This window comes from Pogona vitticeps, chromosome 4 (assembly GCF_051106095.1).
Source record: "Pogona vitticeps strain Pit_001003342236 chromosome 4, PviZW2.1, whole genome shotgun sequence".
Lineage (NCBI taxonomy): Eukaryota > Metazoa > Chordata > Lepidosauria > Squamata > Agamidae > Pogona > Pogona vitticeps.
In genome coordinates this window covers 68,099,409-68,125,646 of record NC_135786.1, presented here as the reverse complement: position 1 = coordinate 68,125,646, position 26,238 = coordinate 68,099,409, and the positions used below count along the sequence as shown (strand labels likewise).

General features: G+C 40.2%; 2 protein-coding genes, 1 non-coding gene and 1 pseudogene across 7 annotated transcripts in view; 2 read left to right on the top strand and 2 right to left on the bottom strand.

Moving 5' to 3' along the window:
• LOC140706634 (cyclin-dependent kinase 4 inhibitor C) overlaps positions 1-4,529 on the bottom strand; it is a 31,272-nt gene extending 26,743 nt beyond the window's left edge. Inside the window, exons 1-3 of one of the 3 annotated variants that reach the window (XR_012086398.2) lie at positions 4,074-4,529; positions 2,884-2,996; positions 1,402-1,474 (exon numbers count right to left, since the gene is read on the bottom strand). The gene's annotated coding sequence lies outside the window, so the exon portion shown is untranslated. The remainder of the gene's footprint in view (positions 1-1,401; positions 1,475-2,883; positions 2,997-4,073) is intronic. The other 2 variants (XR_013544917.1, XR_013544918.1) reach the window with 2 other exon arrangements.
• Positions 4,530-4,551: 22 nt separating this feature from the next.
• The window catches only part of FAF1 (Fas associated factor 1), a 297,114-nt gene continuing 275,427 nt past the window's right edge, over positions 4,552-26,238 (top strand). For 2 of the 3 annotated variants that reach the window (XM_020788123.3, XM_020788122.3), the window contains exons 1-2: positions 4,552-4,967; positions 20,005-20,073. In XM_020788123.3, the coding sequence (XP_020643782.1) occupies positions 4,923-4,967; positions 20,005-20,073 (114 nt within the window). In that variant the 5' untranslated portion in view covers positions 4,552-4,922. The remainder of the gene's footprint in view (positions 4,968-20,004; positions 20,074-26,238) is intronic. The other variant, XM_078392865.1, reaches the window with a different exon arrangement.
• Positions 12,770-12,937, top strand: LOC140707119 (U1 spliceosomal RNA). The gene has a single exon (XR_012087102.2). It is a non-coding gene; the product is annotated as a U1 spliceosomal RNA (small nuclear RNA).
• Positions 23,101-23,251, bottom strand: LOC140707162 (U1 spliceosomal RNA; annotated as a pseudogene).

Sequence of the window (26,238 nt, the reverse complement as noted above, 5' to 3'; positions counted from 1 at the left end):
TCCACCAATTGGTCTGATGGTGACTGTCCTCGTGTTGGTCCCCTTGTCATGGTCAGATCACCACCTAATAAAATGTGACCTCTCAGTGGCTCTCCCCCTCGCAGGGACCTATTTCTATGATCCACCCTTGAAGGCTACTGGATCCTGTAGGATTCCAGGATGCCATGAGAGGTGTTTCGGCTGACTTGGCTGGTGCTCTTGTTGAGGCTCTGGTTGATGGCTGGTTTACCGCCGCCACCAGGGCTGTAGACACGATTGCTCCTAAATGCCCTCTCCAACGCAGAACTCGGCCTGCGCCCTGGTTTAACTAGGACCTACGAGCGATGAAGCAATTTAGGAGAAGGCTAGAGCACAAGTAGAGAAAGAACCCGGTGGATTATAATTGGATAGCTGTCAGGGTCACAACTAACCTTTACCTTGCCAAGGTAAAGACTGCTAGCTGAGTACATCTCGCTAACCGGATAAGCAAAGCTTCAAACCAGCAGGTGGAGTTATTCTGTATAGTGCGTGACCTATCCAGAATTTGTCTAAGTGATGGGCCTCCCACTAGTATTTCACTGGACCAATTTGCAGATTTTTAAAAATCTAAAGTGGAGACCATCCGCCGGGAGCTCTCTCCTTTTTTAGATACAGTGAGTCAAGCAGAGATGTCCAACGCTCCACCTTGTCCGGTGACTCTTGATCTCTTTCAGCCTGTGATGCCAGATATTGTGGACAAAGCGCTTGATCGCTGTCATGCCACCATCTCATCTCTGGGCCCTTGCCTGGCCTGGCTAATCAAAGCAGTCAGGCCTATAATAACAGAATGGGCCACAGCAATACTTAATGGTTCCTCCTGCCCTCAAGGAGACACTCATTAGGCCCATGAGGAAGAAACCTAGTTTGGCAGTGGACGAAATTGGCAATTATAGGCCAGTTGCCAATGTTTCTTTCATTAGCAAAGTGGAGAGGGTGGTGGCCAATCAGCTTCAGGCTCATTTGAATGAAACAGATACCCTGGATCCGTTCCAGTCAGGTTTCAGGCCACGCCATGGTACAGAAACGGCATTGGTCGCCCTGTATGATGACCTGCTCAGGGAGGCTGACAGGGGTAAAACATCTCTGTTGGTCCTCCTTGACATCTCGGTGGCCTTTGATACCATCGACCATGGTATCCTCCTGAGGAGGCTCTCCGAGTTGGGAATTGGTGGTCACATGTTTGCGTGGCTCCGATCCTTCCTCAGAGACCGTCCTCAGAGAGTACAGCGTGGGGAGAGGTTATCGGCCCCGTGGAACCTCAATTGTGGGGTTCCGCAGGGTTCTATCATCTCCCCAATGCTGTTAAATATCTACCTGAGACCGCTGGGTGGGGTCATCAGGGGGTGTGCGGCGTCGTGCCATCAATACACTGATGATACTTACTTAGCTCTACTTCTCCTTTTCTCCAACTGCAGTGGATGCTGTTCTGCCCCTTCAGTGCTGCTTGGAGTCTGTGCTGCAATGGATGCAGGAAAATGGGTTGAGGCTGAACCCGGACAAGACGGAGGTCCTGAGGGTGGGTGGCCCCACCGTCAGCAATCTGGGAAACTCTCTCTGATTTGGGGGAGTCGGTGGTCCATACCGTCTTCTTTTCATCTCCAGCGGATAGCCCAGCTGCGTCCCTATCTTGATGTTGGGATGTTCACCACCTTGGTACATGCGCTTGTAATCTCGAGATTAGACCACTGTAATGTGCTCTACGTGGGGCTACCTTTGATGTTGATGCGGAAACTCCAAGTGGTGCAGAACGTGGTGGCCAGACTCCTTAGTGGAGTGAGGAAATATCAGCATATCTCTCCCACTCTGGCCGCTTTATATTGGCTGCCCATTCGGTTCTGCATAGACTTCAAAGTTTTAATGTTTACGTATAAAGCCCCAAACGGTTTAGGGCCTCAATACCTGGTGGAACGCCCACTCCCACCAAAATCTACCCATATCACCCGATCGAGTTAGGAGGTGAGGCTGAGGAGCCTGAGGCCAAGGGAGGCCTGGAAGGAAAAAACAAGAAAACGGGACTTCTTGGCGGTAGCTCCTCGCCTCTGGAATAACCTTCGTCCGGAGATTTGTGTGGCCCCTTCGCTTGGCATTTTTAAAAACCAACTGAAAACTTGGATGTTTATGCAGGCCTTCCCTCCAGGTAATATTTGATTTCTTTTTTCCTTTTCTTCTTATATTTTTCTTTTTTTCCTTTTTTTATCTTGAATAACTTGTCTATTGATGTTTTAAAAATGTGTTATATTTTATATGTGGTTGGTAGCCACCTAGAGTGGTCGTTCGACTAGACAGGCGGGGTATAATTATTTATTTATTTATTTTATTTATAGCCCACCTATCAAGTCAATTAAGACCACTCTAGGCGGCTTACAACATGCAGAATAAGAAAATATAAAAACCGATTTTTACATAATAGAAGACATTTCAAGAAGATAAGACAAACAATAGGGGAGAAGAGAAAAAGGGGAGATCAGGAATTGGCTGAGGGGAAGGCCTGCCGAAACATCCATGTTTTTAGTTGATTTTTAAAGATACCCAGCGAGGGAGCTGCGCGAATCTCAGGGGGTAGATTATTCCAGAGGCGAGGAGCCACCGCCGAGAATGCATTTATATTGTATTTACATTATAAATGCAATAAATAAATAAATAAATAAATAAATAAATAAATAAATAAATAAATAAATAAATAAATAAATAAATAATTTAAAAAAAAATGTCCTCTAACTCTGGTACTGGCCATAAGCACAATGACGGAAGTTGGGAAACATAACTTGGAGATAGAATGGGTCTTGATCAAGCATCTCTAACCTTCCTCATTTACTGAAACTCATTTAGCACCTTTCTAATCTAATGGTATTTGTACTACCTGACCTTGGTGCTCCAGGAGAGGAAGAATCATCCACAGGTGCTATTATTGTGCAGGAGATGCTCTGAGGTGTTCATGTTCTTCAAAGAGGCTCCTTCCATTCCTTCCATGTCCCCCACTGTAACGTGGAAAGAAAGAGCTGCCCATCTCTTAAAATAATTGGAATCCCAGGAAAGTTTAGCTGCCAGTCACAAACAGAATTATGTTACTTGGCAGTCATCTAATGGAGTACAGAATGGAGTTGGAAGAACCAAAGTGAAACCTAAAAAATGAGCTTTTTTGCACCAACATGGTGCTTTGCAAGTGTGGAGAAGAACAGGAAGCTTCAAACCCAAACTCCTCAACATTCACTATAGAAGACTTAGTATTAGTTGCCCAAAAAACTCTTGATGTTGCCTATTATTGAGCAAAAATTAACTGATGCATTTATTAAATGCACAGTGATGCTTTTGAAACAAAGACATAAAGCTCCTTCAAAATCCAGCTTGCACTTCTGGGAGTTCTCGGTCCACATATCTATTATCTTCCTCTATTTCTTCGAACTGTTCATTTAAGAATATTGTAAATACATAAATAAATAAATAAATAAATAAATAAATAAATAAATAAGAAAGAAGGCCCTCTTGCCTCTCTTTGCTATTCTAATACATACTACTGAATATCAAATATAGGCCACTAAAATGTAACACCTATAAAAGTTTTATCAAAATCTGTAATTATGTTGTGTGCCTGGATGTATGGTAGCAGTGGTGCAGCCGTTAATTTACAATAATAGCTTCTTCCAGCTGATTGTAAACCAGCCATATTTTCAGCAACCTGTTGCCAGCATTTCCAAACAGTGTTCCTCTTTCTGTAACAGCTGCATAACTTGCGCAAATTCATCAGGTCAAGTTTCCATCCCATCTCCTTCTTTGTTCTTGTGTATTTATATAGCACCTGGATTTGGAGGGGGTGTGGGTGTGTGGGTGGATTCTACATTTCTATAGATTGCAACTGACCTTATGAATCCATCCTGAGATTCAACACTGTACCCAGAAATGCTATATTTAAGAAAAAAGGCACCAGCAGCTCATAATCCCCATTTCCCAAAGGCCGCAGTTTTACTTGGAAGTAATCCCTTTCGAATTTACAATCCCAGCCTACGCATGTTTAGTCTAAAGCAAATCCCACCAAATTCAACATCTGCAGTGCTTACCACAGGGTTTCAGACTTTAAATTACTCCGAGGAAGATGCACAAAATCGAGCTGCTGAAAAATCTTCCCGAGGCTCCCTCTGCCGAGGACGGCCTGCTACCGCCGCGGCACAACACAAGGGAGCCCAATTGTACAGAACAAGCGAATTTACGACAGTACCATAAAAAAACAAAACAAGCACAGTCTTTCCAAGCCGCTTCTCGCTCTCGAGCCTTTCTTTGCTGAAGCCACCCTTGCAACGCCGCTGCCCCTGAAATAAAAAGAGGAGGTGGTGGTAATGGTAGTGGGGAAGCACTCGCCGCTCCAACCCTTTCCTGCGCCATTTCGGGCCAGTCCCTCATGGCACAGAAAAAGGACGCCCCCCCCCCGAAGCTCCCGACGCGAACCTGACTTCTCCCACACAACCCCCCCTCCCGCCTTTCCCCGGCTACAGCCTGGCGAGCCTTTGACAGGAGGGCGAGTCACGTGGCAGCCGGAAAGCGTCTCTTTGCGACCTCAATGACAGGCAAAATGTGCGACAGCGGCTGGCAAGGCAGGGAGGAAGCGGCTGTAGAGCCTCCGTTCCTTGTTTAAAGGCAGGGTTGACTGCTGCTGTGCGCCCTTCGGATTGCAGCAGCCCCCCCTCCCTTCCCCCTTCCCTAGTAGCTAGGGCAGTGGATCCCGGCAGAAAGGGTACCTCTGGAGAGCACCTCTGAGGGACTGGCCGAGAGTGGAGTTTTTTTTTTCCTTAGTCTCCTTTTCTCTTTCCTTCCCCCCACCCCCACCCCTAACTCCCTTGAGCCCCACTTCTTGCCAGCAGCAACCTCCAGGTACACAGTTCAGGCAGCAGGAGGGGACAGTGCCGGCTGTAATGGCGTCCAACATGGACAGAGAAATGATACTGGCTGATTTTCAGGTAAATTTCAAACTCTTATCACCTCCACCACTGCCATATTTTAATCGTGATCTCTCTTTTCCTTTCTCTCTCTATTGCTTCCCTTCCCCTCCGTTTCTTTGCTTCTGTAGGAAGATTAAAGCTCTAGAGTTGTCAGCCCAGCTCTAAAACAACCCTGGAACAACAGTGAGGATAATAAATTCTGAAAGTGTTTCATCCTTTGTATCCAGTTTCCAGTAGTCCAAAAGGCACATGTAATATTATGAAAAGGCTGCTTCGTTTATAAGTAAGGCACTTCTCTGTGACCTTTTCAAAAAAAATATCCCCAAACAGAGGTATTTGCATTTCCTCCCCACCTTCACTTCGTTTTAAGCATTCGATTTGTACTCTTCATCTCCTTAGTACATTCTAGCCCTCCCTGTAAGTTTTGAAATAATACATTATACTGAAAAGGCAATGAACTGCTGTAATTGTCAAATACCTTACAATATTCCAAGGGTCCATGCCTTCTTTAGACTGGAATATGAAAGAAAATACATTACAATGAGAGGAGGGGGGTTGCAAAAGAAATCTAGGCTTGAAAGTATTAAAAATCCCACTATGCTTTTTGCACAGAAATGAATTTTAGTATGTCTCAGGATGTATTTGGGTACCTTAGTAGGAGTTTGTCTTCTCTTACATGGTGTGTTTGTAGGAGTCTGTCTTCATCTGTTGAACATATTGTTTTGGTCATTTTGATATTATTCCTCTGTCATTTCAGAGGTTCCTCATTAGTTTTTGAAGGTATTTTCTAGAATAGGTTTGTTCTGACTAATAAGGTAAAATCCAAAGTTGAAACAGGTACATTGGTATACATATTTAGGGAAAGAATAGGATTCTTTCACATTGTGCATGCACATAATACTGAAATCTGTCTATGTGTAATAGTTATACTATGAACCTGTGCATGTGTAGTCAGAAAAAAAATAAACTGTTGATCTCATTGGTGCTTATTCTCATATAAATGCATATAGGCTTTTAACCGTCATTACTTAAAACCTTATGATAAATGATATTTTTATGAGTTGTTTTGTGTCAAGGCTAAATCCCAATATCTAACTAAACATTTGCTGGTGTTATTTTAAAAAGTATTTTCATTTTTCTTTTGTTATATGCAAACTTAAAATTATTTTAAAAATGTGTTTAAGGAACATGTAATTCTATTGTATAGAAAAGTGAATGGGTTCACATTTAACAATCAGTGTGGTGTACTGGATAGAGTGACAGAATAGGACTTAGGAGGCCTATTCTGAATCCCCTGCTCAGCCATGGAAGCTCACTGGGGAAGTGGAACTGGCAAAACAACTCCTTAAGTATCTCAATTACCTGTTAGAATCAGTATAAGTTGTTTCCAACTTGACTGCATGTAACATGTCATGTCACAGTCCTCAAAATATAACAGCTAGGTAAGTGAGGTAACAGTAACTTTATTTAAGATACAGATGCCAATGACAGACATTTTCATTGAGAACATGAGTAAAATCCTCTTAGTCTATGCACAGATGGAAGGTTAGGTACAATTAATATTACAGGTATATACATCCCACTGAAGTTGCTTCTGAATGATCCTCCTACAGGTCCAGAAGAACTGCTGGATAGCTCAGTGGTTCAGGTATCTGGCTGTGGAGTCAGAGATTGGGAATTCAGTACCTCACTGTTTCTCCCTGACAGGAGCTGGACTCCACAATCCATAGGGTCCCTTCTAGGTGTGCAGTTCTAAGAGTATTATATCCTATTGAAATGCTTAAGATCAGAAAAAAATGCAGTTAGCTGATGTATGGTGGTCAGATGCACATGTTTGCCTTAACATGTAAAGAAACTGAAATTCCTTTTTAAAAAAGATATTACAAATATTACATTCACTGAAAATGTATTCGTGTGTAGAAGTAATAATATTCTCAATCACTGTTAATTGGCTGGATAGCACAGTGAGTTAGACATCTGGCTGTGGAGTCAAAGGTTGGGAGTTTGCTTCCCCACCGTGTCTCCAGGGAGAAGAGGCACCCTGTGTGGCCTTGGGCAAGCTGCATAGTCCCAAAGTGCCCCCAGAAGAAGGGAATGGTAAACCACTTCTGAATACATACTACACCTAGAAAACCCTGAAAAGGTTGTCATAAATCAGAATTGACTTGATGGCACATGGTTATGATTATGTGGTTGAAATCCAGTAGTGTTCCAACTAGAGCAGGCCCATTGAATCAGTGGGGATTTGGTGAGTCAGCTTCTCTCTAAGTTTCATTGATTCAATGGGCTTACTTTAATTACTGCTGACAACTGGATTTTAGCCACTATTTAATTCTGTTGAAGGCTTTTGGGGTGTGTGTCTTTCTTTATCAATGTATCAGAGCGTTGCATAATTCACAATCATGGATGCACATGAAATATAGGCAAAATAACCCAGTTAAATGTCAAGACAGACTCTTTTTGACCAGAAGAGTTCAGAGCTAAAGATGTATGCAGAAACTTTTCCTCGACTTCAACCAGTGTGCAGGAGGGTCAGTGTCCATTAAGTGGGTGAGTTTGCTGTTGTTCCAGTGTACACCTCTGTAAGTGAAGGATTTGCTGGTTGTATGCTGTTGCCCAAGGGTATACTTGCACGCTGTTGCCCAAGGGTATACCCAAGTACACTCACAATGCTTTTCCACTCTTACACACACTCCTCAGGCAGTATTATGAGACTCTTCAGGGAGTATTACTACATTTCTAGCATCAGAAATTTTTTAATATTCACCTCTCACTGGAATTATGGACATTTATGCTTTACTTAAATAGAGCAGTTGTGGTCTTGTTTAGCAATTTAGGATTGAATATTTGAGATTTATATTTGATGTATTTTAGGGGCATTTGAAGTTCTGTTTGTATAGAACCTTGTGTGCAAGGAGTTAAATGACCTAGGTAAATGTGCTGAAAGTAATAAAACAGATGGTTTATAAACAGACCAAAAAAGGCCTGCTTTTAGTTTATCTTGGTGTTGAATTGGGTAAATCTGGGGCATTGTCTGAGAGACTGCAGCTCATAGTCCATTGTATTTTTGAACAAGAGTTGCAGTGACATATGTGTAGCAAGTTTGTGATTCCTTAATAATTTTTACAACCAACCATGACATTGATGTTTGACAGATTTAAATGTGATTGAAGAGGTAGTAATGATTACTCTGTAGTGTACTGTGGATTCATAACTCATGGAGGTTCCTGGATCAAAGGCAGTTTATCATTTACAAGTTATTGCATACTGATTTAAAGCACAAGTTAACCGATTAAAATGGCCAAGGGCCATCTGAGCCAACACTGGGCCAGCTGAAGCTGTTTGGAATCCAAATACCTTCTAGCCTAGTGATACTGAGAATTAAATTACCAGGGCTGCATCCTCACTCTGGCTGAACTGTCAGCATTGTGACTGTCTCCCTGACCTGGAGTTGTAGTTTCGATCTGTGTACCATGACTCCTCCTTCACACCACCCCCTTTTTGGCTCTTTTACCAGTAAGTCTAGTAGAATATTTTTGCTGACAGTTTTCTGTTGACAGACATTTAAAATCAGAAGAAAGCAGTTCTGCTCGTGAAAGGAGTGTATACCTAATCCTACCTTCCTGTACTTGAACAATTTTAAATTAGGATTGCACTGAACAAATGAAATCCTATGTGAACTTGCTTGGGAGTAAGAGCCATTGAACACAGTTGGACGTTTGTTGTTGTTGAAGTAAACATGAATAGAATTGTTCATTTTAAGGTCTGTTACTCATTAGTTTATTTTATTTAATAATCTTGAACATGTATTTTCCCAGTCTTCAGAATCATTCAGGTTATCATTACCATTCCTATAACACATATAGTGGTGCCCCGTTTAGCGATGAAATCGCTTAGCGATGAATTTTTTGGAGTATTGTTGCGCTTTGTTTAGCGATGGTCCCTATGGGCGATTTTCGCTTAGTGATGGTTGGGACCATGCTTCGCATAGCGATTACATTTTGGGTCCCCTGTTTTGCTTAACAATGGTTTAAACAGCCTCATGTTTGCTGTTTTTTAAATGTTTTTCTGTTATTTATAGAGTTAAAGTTTACTGTTTAAAATGTTTGAAATCATAAAGTGCACTTAATAAACCCTTTGTTAACCAAATTTGACTTTGTTCTGACTCTTTTTTAATTTGTTGTTGTATTTTTCCCCCCATTGAGATGCATTGAATAGGTTTCAATGCATTTCAATTGGGGAACCGTGTTTCGCTTAGCGATGTTTCCTATGGCGATTTTCGCTTAAGGACGGCAATTCGTTCCTATTGGAATGGATTACCCGGTTTTCAATGCATTTCAGAGGGAAACCACGTTTCGCTTAGCAATGAAATCGCTTAGCAGCGAGTTTTTCAGAACAAATTAACATCGCTAAGCGAGGCACCACTGTATAGAACAGTTAATGTACTTGTGCAAGCAATAATGTGGGTACAATTATTGAATTCCTCTATGTTAGTGACATTTAGAGCAGTAGGTAACATTTAGATGTTAGCTCCACTGGGTTTTGGTTACATATAACAAGGTCTACAATTTGATATGTAAGTCTGTAGTCATGCAGATTTACATAAGAATAATTTCCATTGAGCCCAGCAATATTTACTTTTCAGTAAACATGCTTAGTTTTGCTGTAAGTAACCTAAAATCAAAGTTGAATCCAGGTCTTGCAGGTCCTGTTAACTTGATCACAGCATAATTGGATCTTACTCTTTGGATTTTGTTGTGTTAATTGATATAGACAGTACCCCACTGCTATTCTCAACTAGAGTAGATCCATTGATTCAAGGGCTGAATGTTAAGTAAATATTTATGTCAATCTCACAGAGTCAGTGAGTCTATTCTGTTTGGGAGTAGGAATAGGATACTGACCAATATTTTATTTTATTTATTTATTTATTTATTTATTTATTTATTTATTTATTTATTTATTTATTTATTTATTTATTTATTTATTTATTTATTTATTTATTCATTCATTCATTCATTCATTCATTCGTTTATTCGTTTATTCGTTTATTCATTTATTCATTTAATTTAATTTAATTTAATTTAATTTATATGCCACCCACTCTACCCAAAGGTCTCTGGGCGTCTTACAACAATTAAAATTCAATTAAAATACAATAAAAGATAAAATGATTAAAATACAATTAAAATAGATACTCTAAAAATTGCCATCAGGAACCACAGTTGATGTTATTTCAATTAAAATCCTTCTGGAACAGGAAGGTTTTGACCTGGCGGCAAAATGTCATCAACGTTGGTGCCAGACGAATCTAAGTCGGGAGGGCATTTCATAATCTGGGGGCAGCTGCTAAAAAGGCCCTTTGTCTACAAGCCGTCCCTCTTACCTCCTTAAGGGGCGGTTCTTTCAAAAGCCCCCCCGGCTAGATCTTAACTGCTGGATAGGCTCATATGGAAGGAGGCGGTCCTTCAGGTATCCAGGGCCCAAGCCTTTTAGGACTTTATATGTCAAAACAAGCACTTTGAACTGGGCCCGGGCACCAACTGGTAATCAATGTAATTTAATCAGATTCGGCTTGATGTGTTCTCTAGCGGCCCCACCACTCACCAGCCGCGCAGCACGATTCTGGACCAGTTGCAATCGCCGGACTGTCTTCAAAGGCAAAGATATGTATACATTGCTGTTTTTAGAGTCTATTATAGAAGTTAAAGTTGTCTTGGTAGTATTTTCTTCCTATTTAGAGAGGAAGAAGTGATTTTATAATAAAATTTAAACAAATATGAAAGAATATCTTGATTATAATTTGCATAGAAATATTAAGAAAGAATAATTTAGGCAAAAAACTAGGAATCTGTCTCCACAACAGCTCAGACATTAAGATTGTTTAAAAAACAATGGAATGTCTCATATTTCAGAGTGATCTGTAAAATGATTTTAGCTACCTTCTGTGGATATTCATATCTTAACTTGTCCTCAAACACTTTGTTTTCTGTGTAATAATGTTAAAGTCTGCAGGAGGAGTTGAAACCAAAGCAGTACTTACACATTCAGCTCATGTTGGAAGAAGGGGGTGGAGAGGCATTCTTATGTTTCTTCCTTTCTCCATCAGCTGAGGTTATGAAGACCAAGGAAGCCCTTTGGAGGTAACAAAAGAGAAACAGCAGGGTTGGTGAAAATCTCCTTCAGTAAGATGCCTACTTTAGAGACTCAGTGTCTGCCATGGGCAGTAGGACCTCTGCCATCAATGGCCAATTTGAATCCAGTTCAGGATTTTTGAGGCTACATGATACAATGGTGCTTTTTGCCTACTATAACACCAATATTTTGTATTTTCAGCATTTTTATCCATAGCAGATACATGTATTAGGCCCTTCTCAGTGTTGTACTCTGAAGTATAATTGTAATTCACACTTGGCTTTATTCCCCCCCCCCCAATGCTCTGTTTTTTTCACTTCCATTCCCTTTTGCTGAGGAATGTTCTAGAGATGGATGCGGTACTTCAGTAATCAATTGATAGCCCTAACAGTAGTATGTCGCTTTTGAACCCCAAGTGACTTTCAGACTGCTGCTTGTTTAATGTAAAGATACTGTCATGGATGACTGCCTCATATGGGAAGTATTGTAATAAATGCTGAGGTGGAGTTATTTTAAATTTAATTATTAAGGCTTACAAGTTGTACAACTGTGTTTAAATTACTAATAATTCACTTGAAGCACATTTGCAAGTAGAACGAATTGTTTATCTATGGTTTTATGGGATGGTGCAACCAATAAATACCCCTGCAGTTCGGCATTTTCAAGGGTACAGTCTGCTCCAGAGTACAGTGGATCCACTAGTATGCAATATTGTGTCTGTTTGAAGATAATTTACTGGCCCTGACCTGAAGGACAGCTGCTAATTGCCCTGCTGAAATGGGCTGGGAATTTCCCACTCAGAGTTCCTTTAGAGTAGCAGGCCAGGAAGCTCTCGTGGCCTAAAAGGAAATGTGAGGCTTCAGTTCTATTGTTTATCTCATCTGTTGCACTGCATCCCAACTTTCTCTTGTTAGTTGCAATTTTTTTTCATTAGAAATTTTGGGAAACCGGGTAATTTTCAGTAAAAAAATCACACAGCTTTGATCCTAAATTTATATAAAAGAATAATAATTGGGTTTCCAGAGATCATCTGGCTGGGGTGATGCATGTTAAGGTAGTCCTGCAGTTTTTTATGTAACATGTTACAGTAAAGTGAAAAAGAAAGTACACTGTATTTGAATTCTATGGTTTTATGTATCAGAACCTAGTAGTCTTTAGCAGGTCTGAAAATTAGGCAAATGCAACTGCAGATGAACAAGAACACATGAGGTATTACACCGTGTCATGATTTATTTTACAAAAATAAAGCCAAAATGGAGAAGCAACGAGTGAAAAACTAAGTACACCCTTACTGCTTCCATAGGAATTAAAAGGTTAAGTAGCAGGCAGGTGCTGCTAACTGTATGCCTTTGAGCAACCGATCATCAGCAAGTGTGACCACCTCAATACCTTATGCTAATACAGTACCTGTGCACTAGAGGATTGTGGGAGGAACACCTAGCTAATGCTAGGTGTTCCTCCCACAATTAGCATAAGGTATTATATGCTAATACCTGTACACTAGAGGATTGTGGGAGGAACACCTAACCCCTGATGGGGATCCCACAGGGCACCCCAAAACACTGAGGAGCTCTCTTGGCCTCTGGCAGGAACTGGGGCTGTGCAGCCCTGTACTGAGTGGGAGGTGCAGCGGGGGTGGTGGTGTCAGGGGACAGAAGAGGGTATGAGGTGCAAGGGCCATTCCAACTCATACCTTGCAGAGGAAATACCATGTCATAAAAGTGGTTTTCCCAGAGGGAGGCTCATCCATTCATTGCACTTTGGGTGTGCTACTGATCCCTGTGATTTCTCCAAAACAGGGGAACTCAGCTGCATAATTTGTGTTAATGGGAGATTGCACTTGTGATTTCCCTGGTTTTTCTAGATTCCTTTTCATCTCTCTTTCTCCTCATCAGGACCTATTACAAAGGCAGTAAGTCCTGGTGATGTCTGGTATTGCATTCTTTCTCTTTTTCTCCCCAGTGGCAAAGGAACAGGGCAAAAGGAGTCAACATTATCAGGAGCCAGGGGGCTGCTTTGACTCCTTTCATCCTCTTTCTTTGTTGCTGGAGAGAGAAAGAGGGGGAAGGCCATCTGAGACCCATTGAATTTCCAAAGGCAGTGCAGGTGAGGGGATTGTTTTTCCCCAATATGGTATGGGGAACTGTGTTTTGCAAGACGATGTATTCTATGGACATTTTTCACAAGATAGTGATCCCCCCCCCCCAATTGGAACACATTAAATAGATTTTAATGCATTCCAATGGGGAACTGGGTTTTGCAAGACCATGTTTTCGCAAGACAGCGATTTCTATGGAACGATGAATTAAAATCGTCTTGTGAGGCACCACTGTATTGCCAAGTTAGATTCTCAGTGTGGTGCAGTGGACAGAGTGATGGACTTGAACTCAGGAGGCTTGTGTTCAAATCAGCTATGGAAGCTCATCCGGGGTGTGGAACTGGTAAAACCACTCCTGAAACATTTCAATTACCGTGAAAGAAAGGGTTGCTATTAGTTCATTCCAACTTGATGGCACATAATATAACATTGACAAGTTGAACTTACTATTAGTTAAGACTTGTAATGAAGTCTAGCTTCCTGATGGGATTGTTTAAATTTTTCCTAGGCACTCAAACCCCCTCAACTCCCTAAAGTGTGCATCCAAGAAGGAGAAAAGCTAGGAGTTTTTAACTAAAACAATATTGCTAGTGGAATAACATAGACTTAAGATCTTTCTCAAAAACAAGTAAGAAATAGGACAGATGAACCTCTCAGCTTTCATTCATATGGTCATTCTGTGGCTATGTAAATGGAGGAAAAATTGGTTATATTTCCTGGTCCCGTGGGGGGGGGGAGGAGCACATTTTGTTTAATTGCGTTCTTTATGTAGTTTTGTGTTGTTAATCTTTTTATGTAGGTATTTTTTGTTTTAATATTTGTTTTCTTTTTGTATAAATAAAATAATAATAATAATAAAAAGAAACACCCCCTAGTATGGATGACATGACACACTGATACTCACTTTGTTGGTGACAGCAGCACCACTCATATAGCTCCAAGGGATTTCATTGTTGCCAGCCAGATAATACATAGCTGCAGCTCTGCATAGTTTTCTTGTGAAGTCATGCAGAGCCAGAGGTTGGGAGTTTGATTCTGCACCATGCCTCCTTGAGAGGGGCCGGACTGGATGATCCATAGGGCCCCTCTTCCATTCTAAGATCCTTGTTGTTGTTGTTGCTGTTGCTGTTACTGTTGCTGTTACTATTACTTTTTTAAAAAAAGGGAAATATGAAGAATGTTGTTTTTATTCCTAAATATTTGAAAGGCGAGACACCATAATGTCATATTTTGGAGCTACGTTTCCCTATATATTAGAGAGTGAGTTGTGGATTTCTTTTGAAGTAGCACAGGTATATAGTTGTCCACCTTATTTGTTGAAAAGTTTATATCAGCTACTGGCCTAAATGGTGGGTTTGCATACTGATGTCCAGTGATGTTCTGCAGGTTTGTTGTATGTTGATTCGCTGTATTCTGTTGTATTTAGAACAAATATTTCATCCATCGAAACTGACCACTGATGTTACTTTATTACTTTAGGGGCCCTTGAAACAATAGACCAGCAATTTTAAAAATTGGTGTGAACATACCCTCAAACAATCCTCTACAGCGGTATAGCTGAATGAGTTTTTTTAAATGGAACAACTGGTTTGAATTCATTTTTAAGAGTGCCCTCTGAATAACAAGACACACTAATTCAAAGCAATTCTGCTTCTTTGTAAAATATTTCCCTTTACTGTTACAAAGGAGACATGCATATGGAGAGCATCAGTTCAGCACGGTCCTTCGTTTTTATTTAATCAGCTTCTGTTTCTTCTTATTTCTAATGGAAAAGTTGCAGTTGGTTGTTATGAGAATTCCATTGCAAAAAAGGAGTATAAATACCAAGTATAAGCAGCACCCTTAAATATGGTTTCATGAAGATTTGTTGATAATGAAGAACGACTAAGGAGTAATGAACATCTGTTTCTTTGGCATTCAGTAATGTGCTGGATATTTTACAGAAGGAATATATAGTTGTTAGTGGAAAGTATTGCTAAATATACTATGTTCATAAATGCAGGAGGAGAAGGTCATGGAAGGGAGATGCAATATCATATTTACAGTGCTATCCTATATAGATTTTTGGAAGTAAGTCCTGTTAAACACAGAAGGTTTTACTTCTGAGTAAACAAGCATGGAATTGTAGTGTCATTGTAATACGACATTTTCTTCTTGCATCCTTCTGTTTTTTTGCTTATTCATTACATATATATTGTGTTTTTCTCACAAGGAGTTAAAAACAATTTCTTCCTTTCCTTTCATCTTTAGTAATGTAGGAGACAGTAACTGTTCCAGGGTCACCTAATTATCTACAGTAGATTTGAACCCAGGATCCTCTGTTCTTAGGCAGACTTGCCAACCATTGCACCACAATTCAGCATTCTAAAGGGAATTCACATGTATACTGAAGGTCCAAAGAGACATGTAATAATCGTATTTGCATTTAATATTTATCAGGTGATTTATCAGATGATATTTGGTAAGAGATATTCTCCAAATGCAAATGGCAGCTTTAGAGGAGAGATTTTCCTCAAGAACTACAGCAGGAGAAGGAAATGTTAAATTCTCCATGGCTTCTACAATCTCAATAATGATAAACTCTAGTCAGTGAATGCTACCTGCACCCTATAAACATGTACAGTTTAATTAAAAATTCATTTAATTGAATGGCTAAATTGATACAGAGTGAGATCATCACACCATTAAGTGTAGTGCTACTTCTTCTTCTGGTGTTTATGAAGTGTTCTTAATGTGTTGTTTTAATAGCCATCTAGATAGCTCAGTAAGCTGGAGCACCTGACTGTCGACCCAGGGCTCAGGAGTTTGATTTATCAGTGTACCTTTTATGAGTAGAGCTAACTTGTGTGAGCAAGATGGTCCAGGAATGCTCCTGAAAGAAGGGAGCAGTAAACCACTTTTGAGTACTTTGTACCTAGAAATCCCTAGGAATGGTCATCATAAGTTGGAATCAACCTGATGGCATGTAATTTTTATACTGTAATTGCTTTAACAGCTTGTTAGCTGGCTTGAAGACCTACTGTGGGCAGGCAGAGTGAAACATAATAATAAACAAATACTACAGATGTCAGTCTCCTTCATGGATTGCGTTGTCGTGGCGAAGGGGCTTGAGTAACTCAGAGAAGCTAAGGGCTATGCCGTGCAGGGCCACCCAAGATGGACAGGTCATAGTGGAGAGTTCCGACTAAACGCAATCCACCTGGATTAGGAACTGGCAATGGCACTCCAGTATCTTTGCCAAGAACGCCCCATGATCAGAAACAAAATGCTAAAAGATATGATGCTGGAAGATGGGACCCTCAGGTCGGAAGGTGTCCAACATGCTACTGAGGAAGAGTGGAGGACAAGTACAAGTAGATCTAGAGCTAATGAAGTGGTTGGGCAAAAGCCGACAGGACGCTCAGCTGTAGACGTGCCTGGAAGTGAAAGGAAAGTCCAATGCTGCAAAGAAAAATACTGCACAGGAACCTGGAATGTAAGATCTATGAACTTTAGTAAGCTGGAGGTGGTCAAGCAGGAGATGGCAAGAATAAACATCAACATCCTGGGCATCAGTGAACTAAAATGGACAGGAATGGGTGAATTCAGCTCAGATGATTATCATATCTACTATTGTGGCAAGAATCCCGTAGAAGGAATGGAGTAGCCTAGTCAACAAAATAGTGGGAAAAGCTGTAATGGGATACAATCTCAAAAATGATAGGATGATGTCAATATGAATCCAAGGCAGACCTTTCAACATCACAATAATCCAAGTTTATGTACCAACCACCATTGCTGAGGAGACTGAAACTGAACAGTTTTATGAAGATTTACACCACCTGCTAGAACTGACACCAAAGAAAGATGTTCTTCTCATTCTAGGGGACTGGAATGCTAAAGTAGGGAGTCAAGAGATAAAAAGAACAACAGGGAGGTTTGGCCTTGGAGTTCAGAACGAAGCAGGGCAAAGGCTAATAGAGTTTTATCAAGAGAGCAAGCTGGTCATCACAAACACTCTTTCCAACATCACAAGAGGTGACTCTATACATGGAAATCACCAGATGAGCAATATCGAAATCAGATGGATTATATTCTCTGCAGCCAAAGATGGAGAAGCTCTATACAGTCAGCAAAAACAAGACCTGGAGCTGACTGCGGCTCTGATCATCAGCTTCTCATAGCAAAATTCAAGCTTAAACTGAAGAGAGTAGGAAAAACCGCTGGTCTAGTCAGGTATAATCTAAATGAAATCCCTTATGAATACACAGTGGAAGTGAAGAACAGATTTAAGGAACTCGATTTGGTGGACAGAGTGCCTGAAGAACTTTGGATAGAGGCTCGTAACATTGTACAGGAGGCAGCAACAAAAACTATCCAAAAGAAAAGGAAATGCAAAAAAGCAAAGTGGCTGTCCAACGAGGCCTTAGAAATAGCAGAGAGGAGAAGGGAAACTAAATGCAAGGGAGATAGGGAAAGTTACAGAAAATTGAATGCAGATTTCCAAAGAATAGCAAGGAGAGACAAGAGGGCCTTCTTAAATGAACAATGGAAAGAAATAGAGGAAAATAACAGAAAAAGAGAAACCAGAGATCTTTTCAGGAAAATTGGAGATATTAGAGGAACATTCTGTGCAAAGATGAACATGATAAAGGACAAAAATGGGAGGGACCTAACAGAAGCAGAAGACATCAAGAAGAGGTGGCAAGAATACACAGAGGAATTATATCAGAAAGATGTGGATATCCCGGACAACCCAGACAATGTAGTTGCTGACCTTGAGCCAGACATCCTGGAGAGTGAAGTCAAGCGGGCCTTAGAAAGCCTGGCTAACAAACAAGGCCAGTGGAGGTGATAGCATTCCAGTTGACCACCCAACAGTGGTCAGAGGACTGGAAAAGATCACTCTACATCCCAATCCTAAAGAAGGGCAGTGCCAAAGAATGCTCCAACTACCGTACAATTTCACACGCCAGCAAGGTTATGCTCAAAATCCTACATGGTAGGCTTCAGCAGTACATGGACCGAGAACTCCCAGAAGTACAAGCTGGATTCTGAAGGGGCAGAGGAACTCGAGACCAAATTGCTAATTTGGATTATGGAGAAAGCCAGAGAGTTCCAGAAAAACATCTGCTTCATTGACTACACAAAAGCCTTTGACTGTGTGGACCACAGCAAACTATGGCAAGTCCTTAAAGAAATGGGAGTGCCTCATCACCTTTTCTATCTCTTCAGAAGCCTATATGTGGGACAGGAAGCAACATTTAGAACTGGATATGGAAACACTGATTGGTTCAAAATTGGGAAAGGAGTACAACAAGGCTGTATATTGTCTCCCTGCTTATTTAACTTATATGCAGAATACATCATGCGGAAGGCTGGACTGGAGGAATCCCAAACCGGAATTAAGATTGCTGGAAGAAATATCAACAACTTCCGATATGCAGATGATACCACTCTGATGGCAGAAAGTGAGGAGGAATTAAAGAACCTTGTAATGAGGGTGAAAGAGGAGAGTGCAAAAAACAGTCTGAAACTCAACATCAAAAAAACTAAGATCATGGCTACTGGTCCCATTACCTCCTGGCAAATAGAAGGGGAAGATATGGAGGCAGTGACAGATTTTACTTTCTTGGGCTCTATGATCACTGCAGAAGGAGACAGCAGCCCCGAAATTAAAAGACGCCTGCTTCTTGGGAGGAAAGCGACGACAAACCTTGACAGCATCTTAAAAAGCAGAGACATAACCTTGCCAACAGAAGTCCGAATAGTCAACGCTATGGTTTTTCCTGTTGTGATGTATGGAAGTGAGAGCTGGAGCATAAAGAAAGCAGACCACCGAAGAATTGATGCCTTTGAATTGTGGTGCTGGAGGAGGCTCTTGAGAGTCCCCTGGACTGCAAGGAGAACAAACCTATCAATTCTAAAGGAAGTCAAACCAGAGTGCTCACTGGAAGGACAGATCCTGAAGCTGAGGCTCGAGTACTTTGGCCATCTCATGAGAAGAGAAGACTCCTTGGAAAAGACCTTGATGCTGGGAAAGTGCGACAGCAAGTGGAAAAGGGGACGACAGAGGATGAGATTGCTGGACAGTGTCATTGAAGCTACCAACATGAATTTGACAGAACTACAGGAGGCAGTGGAAGATAGGAGGGCCTGGCGTGCTCTGGTCCGTGGGGTCACAAAGAGTCGGACATGACTGAACGACTAGACGACAGATGTCAATGATGGAATGTGGGTCTTCTAAAGATAGAGACTATGCAACCAATCTACAGCCTCCTACTTAGTTCTTTTTATGAAATCTACGTGCCATCCTTTTGTCAAAGAAATACACAGACCTTTGTGTCCTATGGATATGCTAATTGGTAAGCCAAGATTGGTCACAGCTCTCATTCTGTCTACATTTGACAACAATTACATCAGGGTTTTGTCAGGTAAATTTATGCACCACATATTTTCATTTTAAGGTTCCTATTTGTAAAATAAGACTGTTGTCCAAATTATTGTCCAGAAGGATTGTGAAACATTTTGCATATTGAAGGACTTTGTAAGCACTCCATAATTATCATCCATGCTAGATCACTACAGAAAAACTTATAATTCATATTTGTTTAGCAAGGTGGGTATCAAGTTTGCTTACCCTTGTCTTTCTGGCTACAAATACCTTCTATTTTAAAACTGTTTGCTAAAATCTTGTTGTATGTCACGATTTATTATTTTGGTTTCACTCTAAATATGTGGACTGTGACTCAGTTTGAAATATCTGGATCCTATTTTAAAATTTAAATAATATTTGTTCATAGACTTCTTCAACTAAACTTTCTGCCCTCTTCTTTTTTCCAGGCATGTACTGGTATAGAAAATATTGATGAAGCTATTACCCTACTTGAACAAAACAACTGGGATTTAGTTGTAAGTATTTCTGTTGTTAATGGCAGGAGAACAGAAATTGTGGGTGTGATATATATATATATTTTAATAACTCAGGACAAAGTTAGGATGGCCAAGAGAACATAGTTTTGATAGTCTTTTCTAAAAAGGGTGGATAAAATCAATGCTTAAAAAAACCCAATTCAAATTTAGAAAATGATTTTTTTAAATTTTAAATTAAAAAATCCAATGTTTTTAATTGAAATTATGGTTTTAATCATGATTTAAGTTTATTTGATTTAAATCAAATCCATCCTTTTACAAAACAATATTTTCATTGCACTTTGCTGAAAATACTTCAGGAGTCCACTTGTTTGGATGGAACATCTGGGTTCTACTACTCTGCTTCTAGAATTTGGGACAGAAGCTTCAAAAATTGAAATTGCAGAAACGTGAATGATGGATTCCAAGGTTTTCTGTGCTTGGTTCCTGGTTCACAGTTGTACAGAAAGCCTGAAAATGACATGGCTTGTTCCCAGGTAACCAAGCAGAGATGAGACTATAAGAGTGAATCATTGTGGAAATGTTCCATGTCCTGTTGCCCACACTTCATATCAGGTTGGGGAACATTTGGCCTTCCATACTTTTTACACTTCAGCTTCCATACAGCTTCAGGGACCATAGCTTGCATGAACAATGGTAAGGGGTTATGAGAGTTTTAGGGCAAAGCATTTTGACTGCTTAAAATTAAGCACCCATGATCTACATCAGTAAGAACAGTTAGGCTTGGCAGAAAGGAGTTTTAAAAAAGGAAGATAAATCCATAAGAAAATGCAGGAATGTATGCTACACTCTGTACTAGTGTAGCGCTGCATCTCTTCTACAGCCACACTTGCAGGCTGTTCAGGATTGCAGTGGAGCATTTTTTTTGAGAAAGGACTCTGTATTTTCAGAGAGAGGGAAGCAAACTCCACCTTTTGAATGTAATCTGGCTACTGTACACAGTTCCCTCTTGATGGTTAGCTGCTATGTCATTAAATCCAGTTTTGTCCTGAGAAGTTTTGTGGAGATGTACTGTAGAAGATTTGCATTTAATAGAGCGGGCGTCTCCAGACTTTTCAGCAGGCAGGCCACATCATATATGCCCCACATTTTTGAGGGCTGAAGGAAGATGGACATACGTGTGCACTCCTGCCCACCTGCATGCCCACTGGGCCAGATAAAAAGGTGGCCCATGGGCCGTAGTTTGGAGACTCCTGTAATGGAGCATTCAATTTAATTCATGGCATCAGTAATGCTTTCTGATTTTGTTGCCATGCTCTTAAGCAACAAAGCATCAACTGTGTTACTGTACTTTTAGTTAGATGTTGAATGATACACTTTATGTTGATTTGAGATTCGTAGTAGGTGAAGAAATTGATATGCAGTGGTGTAAGTTTCTAGATGGTTATGATCTCCAAAATAAACAGAGAGGAAATATGTACAGTGGGGTCTTGACTTAAGAACGGCTCGAGTTAAGAACATTTTGACTTAAGAACCACTCTCATAGGAAAATATTGACTTGACTTACATACTTAGATTTGAGTTAAGAACTGAAAAAAACCACGTGGGAGGCAGGGAAAGTGCAAAATTTGAACTTTCAGTTAACTGTTGGCCAGTGAAAAGGGTGCCTGTCTGCTTCCTCACTCCTCCCAGCGTTTAGAGAGTGGATTGGGAGTCTTCAGACTGCCTGGTACTGCCTTGACTGTATTTTCCCTGCCTTCCCTGAACCTTTCTTGACCTAAGAAAAAAAGAAACAAAATATCCCCCTCTAGTGGTCAAAGGCAGAATAGCAGCTTCCCATTAGTTTCTATGGACGGAAAAGAGCAGATACGGATCAAATGGTTTTCAATGCATTCCTATGGGAAATGCAGATTTGACCTGAGAACTTTTTGACTTGAGAACCGCCTTCCAATACGGATTAAGTTCTGAAGTCAAGACCCCACTGTATGCTATGGAGGATATTGAGGAGAACTGAAGTTGATATGTTAAAATCTTGTGGCAGTTAGATCCTGAATGGAAGGCTAATTTCTAATACATAATTCCACCAAGTGAAGTATGGAATCTTTTTGGAAACCACACTATATATATACCACCTGATCCATAAAACCAGTTTCTGGAGATCAGTATGATAGAGGTCAGTATCAGGCAGCTTATTGTTAAGGCCAAACAGTTCAGGCATGTGGTGAAGTTTAACATTTTTTGGCAAGTATCTGAGTAAATGAGAGAGAATTAAATAAAGTAAAAACATGGCTCATAAGATATGTCAAAGATTTTGAAGGGGCCAATAAGCGTGTGTAAGCATCTCTGTAGTGAAGTGGTTCAATTTTCAACAATTTTTTTTGCAAAACTCTTTGCCAAAATTTCTCAAAGGTTATATCAATGAAGAGAATGCATTTTTTCATGGGTCAATGAAAGGTTAAATGACAGGAAAGAGAGAGTATAACATGTCACATTAACAATGGGGGCAGTAAGGAGTGGAGGCCAACTGATCTGTATTAGAAACTATGTTTTTGAAACAGGATATCAAAATGGAAAAATATGGAATGCAAACATGTGAAAATTAAGAAATAAATTTACATGTGGATCAGAATGTATTCATCCAACACTCTAACTTTGGGCTTTTTTCTCCTTTTTGACCAAGAATTCATGTTGTTTAATTTCTGATAGCCTTATTCTCTTCCCTCACTTCTGAAAATTGGCATGTCAGGTATTACCGTATTTTTTGCTCCATAAGACGCACTTCCCCCCTAAAAAGTGGGGGGGGGAAGTATGTGCGTCTTATGGAGCGAATACAGTAAAAAAAGGGTTCAGCCACCACCACCCAGAAGCCTTCCACTGCCATGCTGGGAGGCCTCTGAACTGGCACCAAAGACTGCTTGCTGTTTGGACCTCACCATTCTGCACTGCTGGCTTTCCATGATCTGCTTCTTGCAGCCCACCTGGAAAACCAGCAAGGCTAACAGGCCTATGGCAGCAGGCAATGAAAACAGCCAAGGACCAAAGGGGAAGGAATAATTCTAGAAAGACCAGGGGAAACCACACAGTCCCCCACTTAGGCAGTTGATTTTCCCACATTTGGGGAAATCACAGGGGTCAGCACATCCAGAGTATAATAGATGAGCCTTACCCTGGGAAAACCACTTTTACAATAACGGTATCTCCTCTGCCAGGTATGAGTTGGAATGGCCCCTGAAAATTCTTCCCTTTTCTGTGCCCTATCCCCCAAAGGCATGGTGACCCCCTGGCTGCACCTACTGATCAGAACAGGACTGCACAGCCCCAGTCCCAAAAGAGGCCAAGAGAGCTCCTCAGTGTTTTGGGGTGCCCCACAGGGCCCCTATCAGGGGCTGGATGTTCCTCCCACAATCCTCCAGTGCACAGATATTAGCATACCTAATATGCAGGGAAGGCGGGGAAATTTAAACTTTCAGTTAGTGAAGAGGCTGCTTGTCTGCTTCCTTGCTAGTCCAAGCAGTTAGATTGCTGGGAGAGAGACCTGGGACTGCCTGGTATTGTCGTTTTAAAATGTAAAATGTAGTTTAAAAGCTGCCTGTTTTGGGTTAAACTGTGCTTGGGTGAAAAGGTGCTCCCTTTGAGCTGAAACCTGCTTGTGTAGAAACGTGCATGGGGTACTTGCTTTAAAAGCTGCCTGCAAAGTCTTTCAGACCATCGCTGATCAGCTGTTAGGTGGGGAGAGGGGAGGGAGAAGGAACAGGAGCAGGAGCGGAGAAGAGCACAAAATGGCTGCCGTCTGCCGGGTGCCTGGTGGCTTTTAGCTGTTTGGGGCTCTTTCTTTGGCTGTTCTGGGGTCTACCAAGGCACTGTGAAGAGCAAGGCTCAATCTACAGTACCTGGCAAGTGACTTTCTTTTAAGTTTTTAAAAGTTTCTGACCTTCCCCCCCCGATAAAATGCATTAATTAATTTTCAATGCATTTCTATGGGAAATTTGGATTCAACTTGCAAACTTTTCAGCTAGTTCTGGGCAGCTAATAGAGAATGTATTTCCAAAGGGTGTTGCAGCAAGGAAACTAACTGTGCCTCATGACTTCTAACTGGATTACAGTACCTGCTTCCTGATTTCAGCTACTATAATTTGTATTCAGTTTTTTTGGCTCATCAAGAACATTCTTCCTGGCTTTGTGTGGCCTAACCTGTTGTGCCTTGCATGCTATAAATGTTCAATTATGTTAGAAAATGGAGATTTGGTCTTATGCTGATCATGTGCTACTGCTGGTGAATGGGATCAGGTTAAGCTTTGTGTTGCTGTTCTTTTGCATAACCTAAAGTAAATAAGGAAAACCAGCTGTTAAATAGTTTAATTCCACTATTTATCCTCCACACAACTGAAAGGGACCTCTCAATGCAGTGCCAAATCAGACATACCATTTCTAACGTAATATAGGCTTGAGCTGTAGCTGGGTAAAGTTGTACAACAATATCATCTGTCATTGAGACATTTCTATAAACATGGGGAGGAGGTGAATGAAAGGAAATGTAAAATATAGGTAGAGTGATATAGGTCTTATCACTGGCTGATAATGGTCTATATTAATGCCACTGTTGACTGCTGTTCACTTTACATGGTTCAAATGTTATTCTGTTATAGTTTATTAAATATTTTATTACACTATTTGGTTCAGAATATATTTTTCCTGTGTTCCTCCTCGAAAAATTAAGTGTGTCTTAAGGGCCAGTGCGTCTTATGGAGCAAAAAAATACGGGTACTTCTTCCCCTGAAAATACCCTGAATTTTTGCAATCATTTTAACATTTTCCTTAGAAACGAGCTAGGGTATATTTTCTAGATGTTAAGTTTAAGGGTGAGATGAAAATGTGTGCTTTATAACTTTCAATATTTAAAACTACAGTATTGAATTGGCCCATCCCTTTCAGTTAATAAGTTTATGTAATTTGCATGAATACTTTTTTTTCCAAGAAGGGACGTTTTTCTGCCTTCTAAAGAATAGCAGAACTTAAAGATTACTATTAAAAACTGTTCTATTTGCACTCTGTGCTGTAAGAATTAGAATTAGAATTAGAATTAGAATTAGAATTAGAATTAGAATTAGAATTAGAATTTATTTATTTATTTATTTATTTATTTATTTATTTATTTATTTATTTATTTATTTATTTATTTATTTGTATCCCGCCCATCTGGTCTATGCGACCACTCTGAGTGGCTTCCAATACAATACAAACAATTAATAAAAAACACATAGTTACATAAATCTACAAATGAAAATGTGGAAACCAAGAAAATAGAGTAAAAATAAATTAAAGAGAAATGAGAAGAGAGACTCAAGTATTGACTGGAGGGAAGGCCTGAATAGGCATCCATGTTTTTACTTGACTTTTAAAGAATATGATTGGCGGGGAGGAAGATCCTGGCATGTTGGAAAATAGCAGTTTTGGTTTTGTCATTTGGAGACTACTTGCTTTCTCCTTTTAAAGATTTTTATTTATTTATTTATTTATTTATTTATTTATTTATTTATTTATTTTGCAAATCACTGCCGCTCTATTCTTATTTTGGGAATCATGAGGAGTAGATACTGAAGAAAAAGTTGAAGTTCCCATAGTCTTATCAAAAACAGCAGAAAATGCAATACATGCCTCAGTTGCCAGTGATCTGCTGTAATTCTTATTGTTATTAGCCCTGAAAGGAAGGGAAATATTGTTTCATACAAAAACAAATTCATGCTCCATCCACTAGTTTGCAAACAATGTTGTTTAAATGGAGAAATTTTCTGTTTATGATTATATTAATTTTGGAAGCAATTTCTTAAATGTGGGCTTTGTTATTTTGTGAAATGTCTGCCTTACTGCTGTATTCAACTTCTTTATCCTTTCTGCTGGCAGTGGTTCAAAGTAACTATGTATTTGCAGTAAAGTCAGTGGTTTAGTGCACCTGTAAATGTGATGACTTGCAGCTCCTCTTGAATGTTGGTTCTAAGCATCTGAAGACAAAAACTGCTCTGTCCCTTGTTTTTAAATTACTTCAGTTTCATACCTTCAGTAATAATATGGATAATCTAATAATAATATCCATTCCTTTTTAAAATGGAAAACTAGAAGGAGAACATGATTGAAAATTAGAAAAATCTTGTATATAAAAAAGTGTGTTTATAGTACAATGTGTTTATAGTACATATACTTTTTATT